At 46.5% G+C, this 19,944-nt stretch overlaps 2 protein-coding genes, 1 long non-coding RNA gene and 3 pseudogenes across 3 annotated transcripts; 3 read left to right on the top strand and 3 right to left on the bottom strand.

Moving 5' to 3' along the window:
• Window positions 1–5,030: 5,030 nt before the first annotated feature.
• LOC117189879 (ubiquitin carboxyl-terminal hydrolase calypso-like) lies at window positions 5,031–5,817 on the bottom strand. The gene is made up of 2 exons (XM_033394960.1): window positions 5,515–5,817; window positions 5,031–5,459 (listed from the first exon to the last, which is right to left on the bottom strand). The coding sequence occupies exons 1-2, from the start codon at window positions 5,702–5,704 to the stop codon at window positions 5,422–5,424; spliced, it is 228 nt and encodes a 75-aa protein (XP_033250851.1). The 5' UTR covers window positions 5,705–5,817; the 3' UTR covers window positions 5,031–5,421.
• A 6,334-nt stretch (window positions 5,818–12,151) lies between these two features.
• Window positions 12,152–12,641, top strand: LOC117190148 (annotated as a pseudogene).
• LOC117190150 lies at window positions 12,543–13,565 on the bottom strand. Its single transcript, XR_004473648.1, has 3 exons — window positions 13,327–13,565; window positions 13,099–13,263; window positions 12,543–12,949 (listed from the first exon to the last, which is right to left on the bottom strand). It is a non-coding gene; the product is annotated as an uncharacterized LOC117190150 (long non-coding RNA).
• Window positions 13,566–13,810: 245 nt separating this feature from the next.
• LOC117190149 lies at window positions 13,811–14,212 on the top strand. Its single transcript, XM_033395224.1, has one exon. It carries the CDS (start codon window positions 13,903–13,905, stop codon window positions 14,095–14,097), a length of 195 nt encoding a protein of 64 aa, XP_033251115.1. The 5' UTR covers window positions 13,811–13,902; the 3' UTR covers window positions 14,098–14,212.
• A 72-nt stretch (window positions 14,213–14,284) lies between these two features.
• On the top strand, window positions 14,285–15,736 carry LOC117190147 (annotated as a pseudogene).
• A 150-nt stretch (window positions 15,737–15,886) lies between these two features.
• On the bottom strand, window positions 15,887–19,130 carry LOC117190146 (annotated as a pseudogene).
• Between the last annotated feature and the right edge of the window lie 814 nt (window positions 19,131–19,944).

Below are 19,944 nucleotides of genomic sequence, written 5' to 3'. Positions count from 1 at the left end.
AATTAGCATCGTCCTTAAGAAACCTTTTCGATACCGCCTCATCCATATATGGTTCGTTGTTGTCGATAGGCGATGATAAAAAGATCTCGAATGCGATGATTATTCATCTCGTCTTGAGCAGATGCCCTATTTAGTCTTCCCAAAATGACCCAGCAATCAGCATCGTCCTTAAGAAACCTTTTCGATACCGCCTCATCCATATATGGTTCGTTGTTGTCGATAGGCGATGATAAAAAGATCTCGAATGCGATGATTATTCATCTCGTCTTGAGCAGAGTCGATCCGGTGACCAAAGAGAAATGGGAAGAACAGCTCGATTATGACAAACTGCCACTTTGGACGGACTGTGAAAAGTTGCTTAATCGCAGACATCAGCATCTTTCGGCCGAAAATTCGGACAAACCAAAGCAGGAGCAGAAAGCTGTGCCAAGCAAGCCGCATAATCGGAGCTCATTCGCGTGTTCCACCGCGAATACCAAAAACCAACAATGCAGCTACTGCAATGCGAAAGGCCATTTGTTGACAGTTTGCAGTCCATTTGGTCGGCTGGCAGTAATGCAAAGGTTCGAATTCGCAAAAACTGCATCCTTGTGCATCAATTTTCTGCAGCCAGGCCACTCTGTAGTACGATGCAAAGCTAAGAAGTGTCGAGTGTGTGGCTGCTCACACCATACCTTATTGCATAGATACACAGTGGCGAATAAAAGTCTAGCGTTACCATCACCCCCAGAGAATTCTTCTCCTCCCAATCAGAATCAACCTTCCACTTCGCATGCTCTCCATGCGACAGCTATGGATAGAGTTATTCTGGCTACGTCGATCGTAAGCGTCCGAACAATTAATGGTGAACATGTTTTGGCCCGAGCTCTGCTTGACTCGGGGTCTGAAACCAATTTTATAACTGAGGACTTAGCACAGCGCTTACAGATCCGTAGGGAGGAGTCGTGTATCAACTTGCTTGGTATTGGTGAATCCAATTCACAAGTCAAGAAAAAGATACACACGGTGGTGAAGTCGCGAATTACTGGTAGTGAGTTTTCGGTTGATTTCTGGATTCTAAAGTCCATTTCGGGGTATCACCCTGATCAGACACTTAACGTGAGTGACTGGAAAATCCCGAAGAACTTACCACTTGCAGACCCATATTTCTTCAAGCCACAGAAGATAGATATGTTGATAGGTGCAGAAACATTTTTCGAACTTTTATCTGTTGGTCAGATTCGACAAGGTCCTGACTATCCAACTCTGCAGAAAACGCTTCTTGGCTGGATTGTGTCGGGCAGATACACTCCAAAGGTGACTGCCACCCAAGAAGCTAGGAATTGTTTGAGTTGTCGAGAAGAGTCAGTGATCCACATCGACAATACATTACAAAAGTTTTGGTCACTGGATTGCCGTCTTCTAAAAAGTCTTTATCTCCTGAACACAAGTTATGTGAAAAGCATTATAGAAGGACTACTCAGGTCGTGCCTTCAGGTCGGTTTGAAGTAAGACTGCCGTTCAAATTAGATCCCAGTATCTTAGGCAACTCCTTTGAAGTGGCTAAACGGCGGTCTTTATCGCTTGAAAAAAGATTGTCTCGTGACCCCGAGTTGCAGAAAATGTACTTGGAGTTCATGGAAGAGTACCTCTCCTTGGGTCACATGTCTACCACAGACAACACAATCCCCAAAACTCCACATTATTTCATTCCACATCAGTGTGTGTTGAGGCCTCAAAGCACGTCGACCAAGCTCCGCGTCGTTTTCGATGCGTCTTGTAAAACGTCCTCTCAGGTGGCCTTGAACGACATATTGATGGTCGGTCCTACGATACAGGATGAGCTGTATTCGACATTGCTCCGATTCAGACTACACAGGTAAGCCTTGACAGCCGATGTCAAGAAGATGTATCGCCAAGTCTGGGTCGCTGATGCGGATAGACAATTTCAGCTCATAGTGTGGAGAAGAGACCCGTCTGAGTCCTTGAGAATATACCAGCTCAACACCGTAACATATGGGACTGGACCAGCCCCATTTTTGGCTATTCGGTGTTTGAAGAGGTTGAGTGAGTCTGCATAACTCTCATTCCCTAAAGCTGCTGAAGTTATTGACTCCGACTTCTATGTCGATGACATGTTGACTGGTGCTGGTTGCGTAGAGGAGTTAAAGACAATTAAGTCTGATGTGGCTCAGGTTCTTCAAACCGCTGGGTTTGAATTGACTAAATGGTTTTCGAACTCACCTGAGGTCACCGCATCCGAGAGCACAGTTAAACCGATAACGATCTCGGACTCAGAGTCAACTAAGGCGTAAGGAATATCGTGGCTGCCACACGAAGACGTCTTTAAGTTCCAAATTGACACGTCAGTTATGGGTCTCCGAGCGACAAAACGGAACATATTATCGGTGACATCAAAGCTGTTTGACCCCCTTGGCTTGTTAAGTCCTTTAGTAATTAAGGGAAAGATCCTACTGCAGGAGCTTTGGCTCAACAAGCTAGATTGGGATGAGTCAATTCCAATGAACTTGAAAACAGCATGGAACTTATTAAAAGAATCCTTGGGTCAGTTGGAGAAGATTACCATACCTCGATTTGTGCATACTGATCCCATGTCACCGATTGAAGTACATGCCTTTGCCGACGCATCCATGAGAGCTTATGGAGCCTGCGTCTATATCCGTAGAAAGACTGCAGAAGGTTTCAAGGTCTCCTTGTTGACTGCAAAGTCGAAAGTAGCGCCACTCAAGACGAAAACGCTCCCAAGGCTTGAGTTATGTGCCGCTCACCTTCTTGCAGACCTTTGTCACCGAATAAAATCACTGCTCAAGGTTCCAATTGATAAAATGATATTCTGGTCAGATTCAGAAGTTACTCTTCATTGGATCAGATCCCACCCTTCGTCGTTGTCAACATTCGTTGCGAACCGAGTAGCGGAGATTCAAGAGTGGTCAAGTGAAGCTACGTGGCGGCATGTGCCAACAAAACAGAACCCAGCAGACATAGTTTCGAGAGGTTGTGACGTAGAGGAAATCGTGCAGTCGATCTGGTTTGGTGGACCAGAGTTCTTAAAGTTTGAAGAAGAGAGCTGGCCCAGAAATCCACACTTCGAGCTTTCCGAAGAAGAGATACAGATGGAAAGTCGGAAGAAATCGGTCGGACTGACCGTCGCGGCCAAGCCAAATTACTTAGTGGATGTAATCGAGGGATACTCGTCACACCTCAAACTGCTAAGAGTGTTCGTTTTCGTGTTCCGCTTCATCCGAAAATGCAAAGACAAAAGTCTCAACTTTGGAAAAATTCCGTCATCCGTAGAATACGACGAGGCGTTTCTAAAAATAGTCGAAATAACACAGAAAAATGAGTCTCAAGAAGATATTGAAAGGGTTCGTAAAGGCACCAAGTTAGGCCCCAGTCTTCAGCGCTTGAATCCCTTCATCCATGAAGAGGCTGGGACATGGTGCTCTTTTTCGTTGTTGCGAGTTGGGGGGCGACTAGTTAACGCCCCTATGTCATATAATGCCAAGTTTCCCTTGTTATTGACAAAACGCTCGCAGTTTGTGCAGACATACGTTCGCTATCTGCGACAGCGCATTTGGATAGTGAATGCTCAGGCGGTCTGCAGGGCGACAGTTAGGTCGTGTATTCGTTGCTTTAAATGCAAGCCGCTACTCCAGACCCAAATGATGGGCAACTTACCCGCAGACCGGCGCCGTGCTCTCCGCCCATTTTCAGTATGTGGCGTTGATTTTTGTGGCCCAGTCTATACGACTTTGAAAATTCGTGGAAGGCCCCCTTATAAGTCCTACATAGCGTTATTTGTCTGTTTTGCATCCAAGCCGGTTCATTTAGAAATTGTCTCCGATTTGACGACTAATTACTTCTTGTTGGCATTCCAAAGGTTCGTCGGTCGTCGAGGATGTCCGCAACGCGTGAACTGCGACAACGCGACAAATTTCGTCGGAGCAAGTCGCCACTTCAGCGAACTGCGGAGGAAGATAGAGGCGGAAGCGGACGCGATACGCGAATTTGCGTCAAGAAGCGGGTGCGAGTTTGCCTTCATACCGCCTCGAGCACCGCACATGGGCGGACTTTGGGAGGCCGGTGTGAAGTCTGCCAAGGGCCTACTCCTACGGGCAGTGGGAAGCGCTCCCCTCACCGCAGAGGAGCTGGAGACCGTGCTGGTCGGGATCGAGGCGGTACTCAACTTGCGCCCGCTAGGACCCCTAAGCCCAGACCCAAGCGACGGAGACGCGCTGACTCCCGGGCACCTGCTGACAGGCGGGCCGCTCATCGCACCCCCAGCACCCAGGACCCCGGCCCAGGAGGGTCTGAGCTGCTTAAAGCGATGGTGGCTTGTCTCGTCAGCCATGCAAATGTTCTGGCAGCGATGGTCCCGGGAGTATGTGCTGGGATTGCAAATAAGATGCAAGTGGCACCAGGAGGAGCCAAACATAAAGGAAGGCGACCTCGTAATCGTCGCCGAGGACAACCTGCCCCCTCAACAGTGGCTCCTCGGAAGGGTGGTCGGAACAACCGCCGGGCAGGACGGAAGGGTCAGAGTGGTCGACCTAAGGAGGAGCAGCGGAGCCACGTTCAGGAGGCCAATCCACAAATTGGCGCTTCTGCCAATGGTTTGAAGCCTTCCAGGCCTTCAACGGGGCCGGTGTAGCGCCATTTGGAAAAAAATAATTGTTATTAGGATAGTATTTCATGAAGTCTAGTGTAAGTTAGGCTAGGGCAAAGCGGGAGCGCAATAAAAGCTCGCTCTCTCGCTCTTGGCGAATTCGCCCCGCTTTGCCACCGTAGGTAAGGTAGGCACAGAAGAAATTGTTTTAATATATGGACGGAAGTCGAGAAAAATCCATGAAATCGAACGCACGCACTCCTTTTTTTTCGTCGTATTAAAATACAAAATTGCAGTCACCCAAGTTGTTTCGGTATCGTTATTTAGAAAAACTATTCTAAAATTTCATACGGCTTCAAGCCGTCTAGTTCAAACAGTTGACCACTAATAGGCACAAAGCTGATAAAGTGAAAGGCTTCGCCAGTGAAACGACAGCTGGTGACACCAGCGCCAGTTCGCTCTAGGCGACGTCGTGCCTGCGGTATGGCATGCGAGTTGTGTGCGCACGCCAACTCCGGGGTGTTGCCTATAGCTAATCCCTTGTTCTCCGGGCTCATGCCTTTGGTGTGGACCTTGAGGCGACTCAGCGTGTCACCCAGCTGCAAATTGTTCTCGTTGCAGTTCAAAAGGACGGAAAGCAGAGCATGGGTGGCACAACTATTGGGCACAACCTGCTGGGCAAAGAAAATGGTGGATATGGCTTCTTCGTCCTTAACAAAGATCTCGGCGGTAGTTTCCACTATTTTCCGGCGTGCACGCCGCTCTTCGATCCAGCGAAAGAGAAAAATGAAACCGTAAGGGCTTTCAATCGGCTTCTAGAGGTCATACACCTCCTCCACCTGAACATCGTGACCTGAAATCGAAAGAACATTAATATGGTGGGATGAGAGTCAGCCATTACTAATTACAGCCGAAGTCCTCTAGTAGCAGGGTGAAGAGGCCAGGATCGGACTCGAGTTCCAGCCAACCGTCCGCCAGTTGGGCCATCGGCATGGTGGTAGCTCCCGTCGACGATGCCAGCAAAGAATTGTTGAATATGCTGTTTGCTGCAGTCGTACTCGCACTGGCCGTACCAGGACCGCCTGCTGCAAAGTTCATTGCCCGCCCCAAAATACTTTTGCTAAAATGCTATTGATGGCGTTTACGAAACCGATTATCGGTTGAAATGGAATTCCGAACAAATTGTTGCTATTTGCGGCAGTATTTTGTATATATATTTTTTTTTTTTTTTTTTTTTTAGGGTTTATGTTACCAAGCTACCCGTGAGTAGCGTGGGATTATTTGGCCGCCCGCCTTTTGAAGGTGGAAATTGCCAAGTCAAAGAATAGAAGATGTTGGAGTACTGTACTATAAACATATAGCTTTACATCAATTTCGTCGATGAAGTCAATTAGTGTTTGGTACGCGCTGATGTTTTCTTTTTCAAAGAATTTGTAAATATCATTATATTTTCTTAGAGACGGGAAGTTTTGCCTTGTTGTGTTGTACTTTGTACAATTGAAAATTAAATGCGAGGCGTTATCGATACTATCGCATGTATCACATATGTTACTAGGAACTACATGAATTTTGGCGAGAGTGTGCCTATCGAATGCGTTACCACTAAGCAGTCTGTTGATTCTTTTTGCGTCAATGGCTTTAAGCTTAGTTTTATTTAGGAACCACGGCTTGGATGATGTTGAGGGGAAAAGCGAGCAGTAACCTCGGTGCTTGATACTAGCAAACTCGGCGTATTCTCTCTCCCATTCTGCTTTTAAGATTCTGTGTATTTCGCACATAGCGTCTTTAAGGTTCCATTTAACCACTGTGTATTTTCCTCGTCTGTGGGCTTCTTTGGCTGCTGCGTCAACTGAAGTGTTCTGAGGGATGTTAGCGTGTCCGGGAGTGTAGTGAACCTCTACAGTTCTTAGATGTGGATTTTGTTGGATCTTTTCTCTGATTTTGTGGGCGATAGAGTTATCCTGAATGTTCTTCGCCAGAATGAGGGCCCCGTTTCTGCTGTCTGTCAGGAGCGCGACACGAGGAAAATTGTACAAAATAGCATGGTCTAATGCCTTCTCGATAGCAAGGAGCTCGGCGGACAACGAGGAAAGGGTTTTGTGCGAGTAATAGCTATCTAAAAAACCTGTCCTATCGTGCAGGAAAGCGGCGCTGGAATGCCCATCTGCGACTGACCCATCCGTGTAATAGATTTCAAAACCACCCTTTGTCAGCTGATCCTTCTTTTCCCCGTGGAGCAGCATGATACCTGCCTGGTCTATAGCGTGCTTGTTGGGTGCAGAACCCTTGAAAAATTCTAAGTCGGAGCTAATTTTAGTGCAAAACGAAGCTGTGTCCTCGAAAACCTCAACTCCATCTATTATGCTGCCAAACTCCCGATATGCCTTAGCGTAGCCCGTGTTTAAATCCCTATTTGCTGACACTGTTTCACTTGCTGGGATATTAAATGCAAACACCTTAACCAACTCTTTCGCCGCCAGGAATCTCATCCTGTAGTCCGGGGGAAGTTCTCCTGCCATGTGATATATGATAGGAACGGGAGTGCAGATTATCAGACCCAGCGACTTTCTGAGGTGATGGTTGCAGTGGGATTTGATTTTGGCCAAGGAAGATTTGGACAGGTTGCAGAATGATGAGCACGCGTATTCTAGCCTACTTCTGACAAATGCCTTGTAAAATATAAGCCCTCTTTTGGGGCTGATACCATAGTGACACCCACTGAGTAATCTGAGAAACGCACAGTTTCTGTTCGATTCCGAGATGGCCAGATCAATGTGACCAGAGGCTGAGTTGTTTGCTGAGATAGTCCTGCCTAGGTATTTGATCTGCTCTACTTGTCTGATCTCAACTCCTTGATGCGATATATATAGCGCAGCTCTACGATTGTTGAAGTAAATCACTTTAGACTTCACCGGATTGAATGACAGGTTTAGCCTATTGCATTTTTCTTCGAACTTATCTATACTGTCTTCCAGCACCCCTTTCGCAATGGATACGTCTTTTATTTATTTATTTATTTATTAAATTAACAAATTATCTGTTAATAATGGTACTTAGATTAAAGGCGGAAAAAGATAAGTTAAAAGTTAGCTAAATTTAAATGATTATAAATATTGCATGCAATTAGTTTAAGAGACAGTTCAGGGGATAGAGTTTGACAGAGGGAGTTATAATTATGGCATAAAACCCTAAAAGGTTCATGATCAGCATAATTAGACCTACAAATGGGTAGACGGATAGGCCTAAAAGTACGGGTAGGTCTGGATGGAACGGCCAAGTCAATCTGACCCAAGAGAGTTTGGGAGTCAACAGTCCCAAGAAGGAGCTTGTGCACGAACATTACGCCATTGCATATTCTGCGATGGTGCACCGACGGCAGGTCGATAAGATTTAGCCTAGACCGGTAGGGTGGCAAGATTCTACCCGAGTCCCAGTTAAAGTTCCGAAGGGCAAAAATTAAAAATTTCTCTTGCACGGATTCAATAACAGCCTGCTGCTCTTTATACTGCGGGCTCCACACACAAGAACAATACTCCAATATAGGACGTACTAACGAGATGTACAGTTGTTTCGTAACGTACGGGTCGTCAAACTCCTTGGACCAACGCTTGATGAACGCTAAAACACTCTTAGCTTTATTTACAGTTGCAGCTATATGGGTGTTGAAACACATCTTATGATCAAAAAGGACTCCGAGGTCATTTGAACTCGAAATTCGCTCAAGGACATGATTTCCTAGAACATATGAGACAAAATGAGGAGCGCGACGGTAAAATGTCATAAGTTTGCATTTGGAAAGGTTCAGAAAAAGAAGATTAGTTGAACACCACAATAGTAGTTCACTTAGATCAAGTTGAAGGCGTGTGTGCAAATACCAATCAGAGTAAGAAAGACAGATTTTGACATCATCAGCATACATTAGTATGAAAACAAACTATGAAAAAGTCATCAGCATACTGAAACAGTAAGCAGTTATGACTGTTAATATCATGTAGTTCGGCTGTGTAAAGGTTAAAAAGGGTTGGGCTGAGACAGCTACCCTGGCTAACACCTCTGTTCACCTCTACCTCGCTTTTGCCCTTTATGAGAATTCTTCTGTTAAGGAAGCTGGAGATCCAAGCCGTGAGGCTTGTATTGAACCGCATATCCCTCATCCTGTGCTCGAGTGTGTCCACTCTTACGCAGTCGAACGCTCTTTGTAAGTCTAGGCAAGCTGCGACAACCTGACAACCCCTCGCCTTCAGCGCCAGAACTTTGTTGATAAGGTCGTTGATGCAAAGAGCCGTGGACCTGTTTCTCCTGAAGGCATAGGCAACTTCAACTTTATCAACCCCTCTATGGATTTAAACAGCGTGTTAATCAAACAAATCGGCCTATGGTTTTGGAAGGAAGTAGGGTCTGCATTCTTCTTGGGGATGGGTACCACTTTTATCCTGCGCCAGACTTCAGGGATGACGCCACTCAGCCATACTTTATTTATAATTTCAAAAATGTCTTGTTTTTTCCCACTTGGTAGCTTTTGAAGCATCCTGAACGAGATGCCATCAGGGCCTCTAGCCGAATTGGGGTTCCTGGTTTTTAGGAAGGCCAGGAATTCTTCCATTTCCAGGAGTTCCGGGTCGTCTGGTCCTAACAAAGGGGCAGGAATTTTCTTAGGGGGCCTACTGTTTGACGTGGATGGGGTTACTTTAACCATATTGAGAAAGTTTTTGTCATGTTCGTTCGTCCATTTGTTCCCTACATTTTTGATTTGACCGTATTTTTTGATGTTCTTCACCCTGCTCCACATAGAGGGCGATGAGGAGACCTCTTCTATAAACTTGGAAAAGTTGCGCTTTCTAAGATTTTTTACGTGATTTTGTAGATTTTTGTCAGCTTCTAAGGTTGCTCTGGCATCAGCCAATTTTTTGGTGAGGTAGAATTTTTGCCTGCAAGCGTTTCTCACGCGAAAAAGTTTTTCCGTTTCCTCGTTCCACCATTTCTTAGCAACGTACTTGTTCTTGCTTGGGAATGTGACCGTGTTTTTTAAGGTCAGGGATTTCACTTTTTCATTGAGCTCCTCCAGATTTGATAAATCACTTGCACCCAGAATCCGGGCTATTCTGTTGTGAAGGATCTTCTTGCCTTGGAGGGGGGCATTTAGGCCTTGCACTGATAATACAATTGGGAAGTGGTTGCTGTTCGTTATTTTTGTTTTGAGGACTTGCCAGTTAATAGTTCCATTTCTGTAGTTCGAAAAAGAAAGGTCAAGAACGGAGAATTGAGATGGGCTCCTGGAGAAGGTTGGCGAACCGTCGTTTAGGCAGATAAATCCGGCCTCCCGGGTGGAATTCTCAATGCTGCGACCCTTGCGATCACAGATCAGACTTCCCCAGATAGAAGACCTAGCGTTGAAGTCCCCGCCCACTATTGAGGGTATGTCAAGCGAAGCCGCGAATTCGAAAAACTTTTTTGTGGCCGATTTAAACTGTGAAACTGTTGTTGATGGCGGTGCATATATGCTAAAAATATTGAAATTGCTCTTGAGGTTTAATGTTTCTATTCCTAAAATTTCCAAGTCGTTCTCTATTTTTAAAATGCTGAATTGAATGTTTTTCCTGACGTAGATGCCAACCCCGCCGTAGCCGTCCTCTCTGGGCCTGCAGCACCCAAATCTCTGAGAGGATGGCAATATCTATGGCGTTCTTGTCTAGGAACATTGAGAGGAGCTGTTTGTTGTTGTTGTGTGTCAGACTTTGAATATTAAGCTGAAGAATCTTCATTGTTGGATGTTTTGAGAACCAACTGCCATCCCTTGGGCAATCTGACGCCTATCTAGTTCTGCGTTGGAAGCATTGACAAATTCTCTAATTTCCTTAATAAATTTATTCGCTAAAGAATCCCCTTTAATGATGTTGTTTGGATCAATCAGGAACGCTGTGAGTTTGCCTCCTAGTCCGTTTAGCTTATCCTGGGCCAGAAAGGATGCCACGGATGAAGATCTAACAAATTTCTCGCTCATTTGGACGCAGTCTGAGTTTATTGAGTTCTTCCACTCTGCCATGTTGGCTGCTGCCTTGGCCGCCTCTGCGTTCCGGGCGGCAACCCTATTGGATTTGGTCGCTTCTGCGAAAGAGGTGACAGAATGAATTTCCCTGGCGGACCCAACTGGGTCTAGGAAATTCCCCTTGATCCCTTAGGTTGGGGGAAGTTCTATCAAAAAGGATCGGATATCTAGCCTTGATCTCAGCTCTAGTTAGGTTTTCCAGTGTCATACACTTTTGAATGGCGTACGCTTTTTTCCTGGCCTCACACTGCGAGTGGGTGGCAGCATGTTCCCCCTTGCAGTTAGCACAGACCAGCCATGAGCAGATAATATCTTTGCTGTGATCTTGTCCGCATTTGAAACATTTCGCTCCACTCTTGCAATGTTGCGCCAGATGGCCAAACCTAAAACACCTGAAACATTGAATAAGCTGAACAAAAGGTTTCACTTCTACTTTAGAATATAGAAAATTGATTTTGGTTGGTAACTGCTCTCCTCTGAACCAGAGTTTCACCCTGCCAGTAGGTACACGTTCCCCCGATGCTCTATCCCTTCGCGTAATCCGAACTATCTCCTCAATGGGGATATCCGAGGTTACAAGCTCCGCTAGCTGTTCCTCCGAGTAGTGCCCGGGGATCCCAAAAATTAACCCTGCTTTTTGGACGAAGTGCCTAAAGATTCGGGTTGAGTACCCTTGAGCAGCGAAAACACTGTTTTCCACTAGCCCGTTTGCACACTCCGCCGACCCGCACACAATCTTGCACCTGCCATAGCCCATTCTAGCAACCTCCTCGATATCGCTAAAGCCCTGTTTCAGCAGCAGATCGGATAGATCAAACTGGTTTATAGCAATTCTGGCATTATTCGCACTCATTTTGTCGATACAAACAATGTATGGGCCTTTATGCCCCTCATAATACTTGTTAACGATGATTTTGCGGTTACTTCCGTTTTTCGTACTCACGGAAGCCACACAAACCGCGTCAGTCTTCTCTCTCTCTTTCGTCGTAGAAATGTTTGATGTCATGCTTGTTGTCGTGTTCGTGGACATGTTTGTCGACACGTTCGTCGACAAGTTTGGTTTCTTGCACAGCAGTTTAGAAGCCAAAAGCTGCGGAGCCGTTTTTGCCGCCATCTTTACTCCTACCCGCATGGCGGATTTAGCTTCTCCATCCCTTTTTTTCAGCGTTTCCATGCGAATTTTAACTCCCGTCGCCTTCTCCGTGGCCATCCTTGTCTTTCCTATGCTTGCCATGCTTCTCAGGGTCCAGACGGAGTTCCAAGAGCCGTTTTAAGAGTTATTCCGGAACGCCATGCAGTAAATTGCAGGTTTTTCGACTTAATTGATGAAGCTTTGGGAATTTCTTCGCGTCGTCTTCGTAGGCGTGTGAGGCGCCCCCAGAAGCTTCGGAAAATGTCTTTTTGATTAAAACTATCAGCGAACGTCTTGAAATAGGTTAATTTTTTCCTTCCGCAAAACTGGAACAGCCATACTAACTTTTTTCTCAAACTTTTGCTAAATATACAAAATTTTCCCATAGAGAAATGGTTCGTCCCACGGTTATTGGTTTGGCCAAGCGTGTGCCGCTCATACAGTTCCGCAAAGGACGATTGGGTGCGGCCGTGGCCGGTGCACAGACTGCAAATAAGCAGGCAAGTTCAAAAGCCAGCAGCAGGCAAAAAGGTTAACTTTTTAAGCCCATTTACTAGAAAACCAACTGTGTTGTAGTATAAAAACATTGGATCACACTAATTTGCTATTTTTCCAGCTGGCTGGAGGTCCTGCCATAGAGGATTGGGAGCTGCCGGCACGCTTTGCACGCAAACCCATAGACCCACTCGAAGCGGAGTACATCAACAACGGCGGCATACCAAACTAAAACTGCAACGCGGGTTTGGAGAAAATGTCTTATTTATAAAATAAACTTGTCTTGAATCACCAGATAATGTAGGAGCTGATTGAGTCAACAAAGTGTCTCATCTTTGGAGTAAAAAAATAGTTATCTTAAACCTTCTACTAAATTCTTGAGGAAGAAAATATAGTCACAGTCATATAATAAAACAATGCCTGCTCACCCGTCTGTCCCAGAACTTTGCTGAGCTAGACGAGTGCGGTCTTCTCATTCCTCAGCTGTCAAGATCCTGGTGTAGTCGACGTGCCTGCAGGACATGGAATTGAACGATGTGATCTTCGCCAAGTCTGAAAGATTCCTTCAGCAATCTTCAACTATGCCAACAAAATGTCCAAGACTTCGGCTCTGAGGGGCTGCATTGGCATAACAGCGGCTTCTGGTAGTAGACAATTATACGGCGCCCATCTACAATATCCTTGTTAGACTTTATACAGTAATTTTATATCGACAAATTCGCGGTCTTGCTCTGATTTTCTTGCCACCATGTCTAGCTCACAAACCGTGCAAGTTTTATGGTTTTTTATAACACGCTTTAAGACGCGTTATGGACTCACCCTCTTGTCCAATGCACCAAGGTAGAAATCGTGTAGAATTGCTATTTAAAGCCATGTCCTAGGCCACATCGAATAGAAAAGCATTGAATTACTGATCGTTTGCCTTAAAAATCAATGTCAAAAAGTGGATAACGGCGCTAAGACTGTCGCCCCCATAAACTTTACCTTTTGGTAATTACATACAAATGTAGTTAATATGAAGAAAATGTGTAGTTAACGTATAGTTACCATGTAAAGAAATTAATTAAGTGGAAATTTTTGTTGAACCGCTTTTGCTTAGAACTTATTTTAGAAACAAACCAATAAAGACGAGAGCTTCCAATTGACCAGTCTTGTAGGAAATTGATTTAACAATCGGATAGATTTATGAGTTGAGAGCTGAGGGTCCTAATTATCTAGTAATATTCAACCGAATATCAAAAACGGGGAATATAATGGAACTTGAATACAAATAATTCGTCAGTATATTTACAGTATATTTCGAATTTTGTGACGTTTATTTCTGAGGGTCAGACCATAGACAAGATCGACAAGTCCGCGGTCACACTGCATTAGCTTTTTCCCGTGAAGAAGACGTTGCCGCGCCAGCCAATTGTTTGTTTTGCCCCCCGCTCATTTTCCCCCGCCCCGCGTTCCGTTGACCGTCGCCTACAAAGAGTGGAAAATTTCCAATTCAGCAGAAAAATACTTTGTTGTTTCGAAGTATCTAGTGGAAGGAAAACCCAAAGAACTTCTGCGACTGCCAAGAAAAGAACGTCTTTTCTGGCCCCAAATTCTGATTGTTTTGGATTTGATTTTTTTTGGATGGGTGTGAAGCGTAGTATGCAAGAGAACTGCTGCAACAAGGACTGCCTGGGTCTCCGAAAGCGTGTCTGTGGTCTCCATCAAACCTTCAAGTGGCTGCACCAGACCCCCGCTCTGCACGAGTACCTGATCTCCGCCAGTTCGGTTGCTGCAAACACAGGCAAGGCGAGCGAGCCCAGAGCAACAACAGTCTAAAGTCCACCTAAGACCAAAGCAATCAACCAAACGAATATAAACCGACAATATTAGCTAAAGTAGATAGTAAATTCAATCAAAATTCAACCTAACCGCACAAAGAAAAACAGAAACAACAACAGAACAACAAAAATAGAAAATACAATTAAAACTCTACGAGCTTTTGCCGACATCTTTGACCTTGTTTTGGATACAAGTGCACTTCGCTGCTTGCAACCCGCTCGGCACCCTGCTTGGCAACCGAAGCAGTTTTCAACTTCCTCGTGAAAACAGCCCGAAAGTCAGCCACAATGGGCTTGCTCTTGCGTCGCAATTCGAGCCAGCTGCGTCTGCTGTTGGCATCTGGAACCAAAAGCACCGCCAAGCCCCACCAGCTGTGCCCGATGCCGAGATAAAGAAATCGGTCTTCATCTCACAGTCGAATGACATTTTCACCAACCTGGCCCTGGAGGACTGGCTGGACAAGAACTTTGACTTTGGCCACCATCACGTCCTACTGCTGTGGGCCAACGATCCGTGTGTGGTCATTGGCCGTCACCAGAATCCGTTTACCGAAGCGAACGTATCCAAGCTAGTGGAGCGTGGCATCACCCTGGCCCGTCGCAACAGCGGGGGCGGTGCTGTTTACCACGATCGTGGCAATCTCAATTGCACCTTCTTCACTCCTAGAGAGCGGTATGATCGCAAGTACAATTTGAATATCGTAACAAGAGCGTTGTTCCGCGAGTGGGCCATCAAGGCGGAGATCAATGAGCGTGACGACTTCGTGATAAGGAACAAGAAGGTAAGAAGGGGGAAGCTGAGCTTCAGCACACTACCTCTACGTACGGCTGTACCCGTATATTGATACCCGTATATATTAATACTCTTTTGCCCGCTTACATATTTCTGGAACAGCCGCCAAGCTGGGACGCCCAAACTCCTATCACCACTGCACCATTCTGGCCAGCGCCAACAAGCTGCATCTGGGGGAATCTCTGGTCAAGGAGCCAGCCAACTACATCAGTCGTGCCACAGCCTCAGTGCCTTCTCCCATACGCAATCTGGTGGATGTGAATCCCAATGTGAATTTCTCGCAGCTGCTCTCCGCGGTCGGATACGAATATCTTAGGACGGTGGCCACAACTTTGGAGGATGGCGGAAGCGCACAGACAATGCAGCAACGCGGCTTCCAGCTGATCAATCCCACAGAGAAATGGTTCCCTGGCATCGAAGAGCTGCGGTCCAACTATAGCTCTTGGGATTGGGTCATTGGAAAGACACCGAAGTTCACCGTCGAAAAGGAACTCGAACTGAAGGGCGACGAACAGGGCATGAAGCTCAAGCTGACCGTAGAAGTGGAGGCCGTGAGTGCAATACTTTGTTAACCTATATCCCCCTTTCTAATTGTACAATTCCGCCCAGGGCTTGATGAAAGAAATCGGCATTAAGCTGCCGCACAGCGAGGAGACTGTCCCCGTGGTTACTCCCCTCCAGGGCAAGGCCTACAACGAGCAGAACTTGACTGGCATTATGGGCGCCCTGAAGCTCGTGACTGCATCGAATGTCCAGCAGGCAATGAACGGCTCCGGATGATTGAAGCTTTCTTAGCAAAACAAAAAACAAACAAACCATTACTTAGTCCAACTAATCCGCCTAACATAGATGTAGTATATCCACGAAACCATATTACTAACCTAGTTTACAACTAATATACAACTAACTTTTGTTATCCACGTTTTGTATACAAAGAACTGCAATAAATTGTTTCTATATAAATGTTTAAAAACCCCAGCAAGAACAAGCATCAGGGAGGACACTGTCAACCGATAATTTAATTGCTACAAACAGCAACTCATATAAATACCTAAAAGCCCGTGTCCGTGTAATCCCAGGTGTGGACATCTTTCTCGAAGCGTATCATGCGATCATGGTAGTCGGGATCGCGGGTGAAGAACTCCATTAGATAGGCAAAGGGTGGTCGGTCCTTGAGATGCTCCTTCCAGCAGCTTAGCATTGCTGCATAGATATAGGCAGGGCAGAGATCGGGCTGGGGCAAACGCTCTCCACTGTCCACCAGCTTGATGGCATCCACATTAGAGATCTCGCCATAGGGAGGTGCTCCCAAAGCAAACATCTCCCAGATGGTCACGCCGAGCGACCACACGTCACTGGCATGCGAGAAGACGCCCAGATTGAAGCTCTCCGGGGCGTACCAACGTATCGGCCACCGAACCCCCTGTGTGAACTGGTACTCAGTGCTGCCGGGCCTCAGGGAGCGCGACATTCCAAAGTCACTGATCTTCGCCTGCTGGCGAGCGGTCAGAAGAATATTCCTGGCAGCAAGATCACGGTGTACAAAATGCTGAGATTCCAGATAATGCATGCCTGGAAAGAGAGTTGAACTGAGAACTGTCCTACGACCTTGTCGAGACTTTGCACATACCGCAAGCAATCTGAGATGCCCACAGCTTCAGCTCTGTGTTGGCCGTGATCTCTGCGCTGTGATCGAGTATGTACTGGAGCATGGAGCCCAGGGGAGCCAGCTCCTGAACCATCATCAGCGTATCCCTCTTCGATATGCCAATGAGACGCACAATACAGTTGTGCTCCAGGCGCATCATCACAGAGGCTTCGCGCAGAAACTCCTGTTTGTTGCTGTGCTCATCGCACAGCATTTTGATGGCCACCTCCTGGCGGGACGACTCCATGGAACCGCCGCCCTCACCGCTTTTCTTCACTAGCCAGCCCCGGTGCACAGAGCCGAATTCCCCGTGTCCGATTTCATTCTCCACCAGTAGATTCTCTTTGTCGATGAAATATGTCAGCTTTGCCGCCTCCAAAGCGGCTGAAGTGGGCGTGGTTGGAGTTTCGCTGCACTTCCGTTGCAGGTAGCCAGCCATTTCGCTCTCAGTGGAGCCGGTAGAGATGAGGGAATTGAGGCCCGTCGCCGCCGGTGGTAGGGTCTTGATCGGTTGATCCAACATCCAGACCACATCAACGGTATGCTGATACCCAGTGACGTTCCACTGGCCGGCACGCTCCCGCTCAATGGCGACATCGCTCTTGGTGAAATACTCAACTTCTGCTTCAGTCTTTTGGGCAATTGGAGGCAAGTCAACCTCAATTGGCGTATTGTTCCTGGGGACATTGTACAGCTCTTCATCGGCTGCTGCTCCTGTTCCACCTGCATCCACATTGAAGTTGGAAAACTCCGTCGAGAACGATAGACTTTTGAGCATTGGAGCAGCTGCCTGGAGTTCCTGCTCCCGCTCCGTCTTGGCCAGCGATCCGCTTACACTGCTCTCGGACTCGGATCGTTTGTTCTTGGATTTGCTCTTGCGCAGGCTGTTCATGTCGAACAGAGCCTTTCTGGGGCTCGTCAGGCGCAGAGTGTTGAACACGGAGCTGCTGTTCTCCTTTTGCTTCTTCTTCGCGATGGACAAGGCGGGGACATGCTGATTGGTCGAAGGAGTAGGCGGCGTCACTGGTGGCGTCGTCCTGTGCTTCACGGTAGAACGTGGTATGGTTGCAAATGAGGGAACCTCCGGCTTCGGCTTGGGCGGCACGGCATACTTAAGGCTAACCGGCAGGCCATACGAGAAGCGTATGAAGCGTATCAGATGCTCCAGGCTGGGCCAGTAGGGACCGTCATCGATGAACACGAATTTCGGCTGGAAGGCAGTGTTTGGGTTTGGAATTTTGTTCAATAAATTGCTGGATATCATCACTCACCTCATCAGACTGCACTTTGACACCGTTCGTGTAGAGATAAGCCTGCGATATGCGAAAGTTTTTCACCACCTGATCGCTGAGAAGGGTCAATACCAAGCCAGACGCCGCCGGGGACTCGGAATAGCGCACAAGGAAACAGCCAGAGGTGTCGACACCCGGCTGCTTGGCCAACAGTTCCTTGGCATATTGCGTAAGTATGGCCACGGCCTCATCTCTCGTCTGCGTGCCATGATACCACTGCTCTCTGGTGGTGCTTGCAGGCGGCAGCTTGTAGTTGAGCAGAAATTGCTCGACGGTTGATTGTCCCGCTTCTTTGGCCAGATCGAAGGGAAACTCGCCAGATCTGGTGCGCGGCAGCAGGGGAGCTTCGGCCAGCAACACTTCCCGGACAGCCTCCAGATTGCCGTGCTTGGCTGCCTCGTGCAGCGGTACGAATCCGTTCTCTATGTTTCTGCCCTGGACATTGGCCTGGGCAGAGATCAGGGTACGTATGAAACTGGGATAGAAGCAAGTATTAGCAGCCAAATCACCTCAAGATCAATACCAAGTTCAAACACTCACATGCAACGGCTGGCATCCGAAGGAGTCTGAGCTATTGACCTGTACTTTCGCGTCCAGCAACAGTTTCAGGATGTCCTCATCACAGTGCAGCGCAGCCAGATGGAGGGCCGTCTGTCCATGCTGATTCTTGGCATCGAAGTTGCGGTAGCCACACTTGAGCAGCTTAAAGACCACTTTGCTCTCGTTCTTGCTGGTGGCACGGTGCAGTAGATTGGTCATGCCTGCGTGTGTTGTGCGGCGGCGGATCACGAATCAGCGGAACCGTCAGCTTCGTGGGCAGACCATTCGCCCCCTGCTGATAGTAGTCCACCAAAGTCTCCAGCCCGTGGAGTATCTTTGTCTGCATCTCATCGTCGATGGAGAAGAAGGCATCCTCCCCATGGCGTCGCACCTGATAATGGCACACCTCCTCCTGGCAGAGTATGCTCAGCACAAAATCGCCAGCTGCTGTGCTGCTCTCCCTCACCAGAAATGTACCATCCTCGTAACCTGCCGTGCGTGGGGGACAATCAATTGAAATTACCATTCATTAGGCTTCATTCACCACGCCCACGTCCCTCTTTTCGGACTCTGAAACACACAAATTTTTGTATCTCTACTTGCCTTGTCTCAACAGATCGTCAGCTGCCTCGCGAGATAAATTTGCGTGAAACCATTTCATGTGATCATCGCGACTCATTGTATGGCCATCTAATTGGTATCCCTTTTTAGATTAAACAGATTAGAAAATCTGTTTTCATTTCATTTTTGTTCATGAATTGTGACGACCCTCAGAAATATACCAAAATATACCATCTCATTTGCAAGATATTCCGTAAATATACTGACGAATTCAAGTTCTATCAGTAACCATACAGTATATAGATGTGCCAGTTCATACAACGAAAGCGTCACACACTGGCTAGCGCGTTCAGTACCCCAGAGTGACGTCATCATGAGAGAGAGAGAGCGCAGAGAGAACATCTTTGCATGTGTTAGTACACACGCAATATGTTTCGACAAAAATATGTGATTGTATGCTTTTTCAGATTTTTTTGAACTCTCTCAGGTCTGGTTCTGTTTTGCCACCAGCATGTTTTAGTGTATGGGTGCACATGCATTCTCACGTACTTTGCGTGTGTGTGTTTAGTATTGCTGGCCGCTAGAACTGAAATTTGAGTTTGGTTCTTGTTTTGGGTCTTTTGATGGACTGACCTACCGCCACAAAATAAATGAAGAATGGGCAGGGGGTGGGGGTATGGTACACTAGGGCGCGGGAAATGAAATAAAAGCTGTTATTTGTTTGATTTATACCACAAAATATAAAATATTACAATAATATAATTACACATTTATTTCCTTATTTAAAACAGGTTTATTATAAATTATAAAAATTATGCAAACGCCGTCGGTTCTCGACTTTTTTGTTTATTATAACTAAAACAATGATGTATCTAAATATACAATATAAGAAAAAATATATATATACTTAAATAAATATGCATAAATATAAATGGAATTGGTTTTACATACATATATTTCAAATCAATTGTCAATCGCGCGCTTTCCGACGGGAATCTGCAAAGCAAAATT

Source organism: Drosophila miranda, assembly GCF_003369915.1.
Source record: "Drosophila miranda strain MSH22 chromosome Y unlocalized genomic scaffold, D.miranda_PacBio2.1 Contig_Y1_pilon, whole genome shotgun sequence".
NCBI lineage: Eukaryota > Metazoa > Arthropoda > Insecta > Diptera > Drosophilidae > Drosophila > Drosophila miranda.
This window is presented reverse-complemented; position numbering and strand designations above follow the sequence as displayed.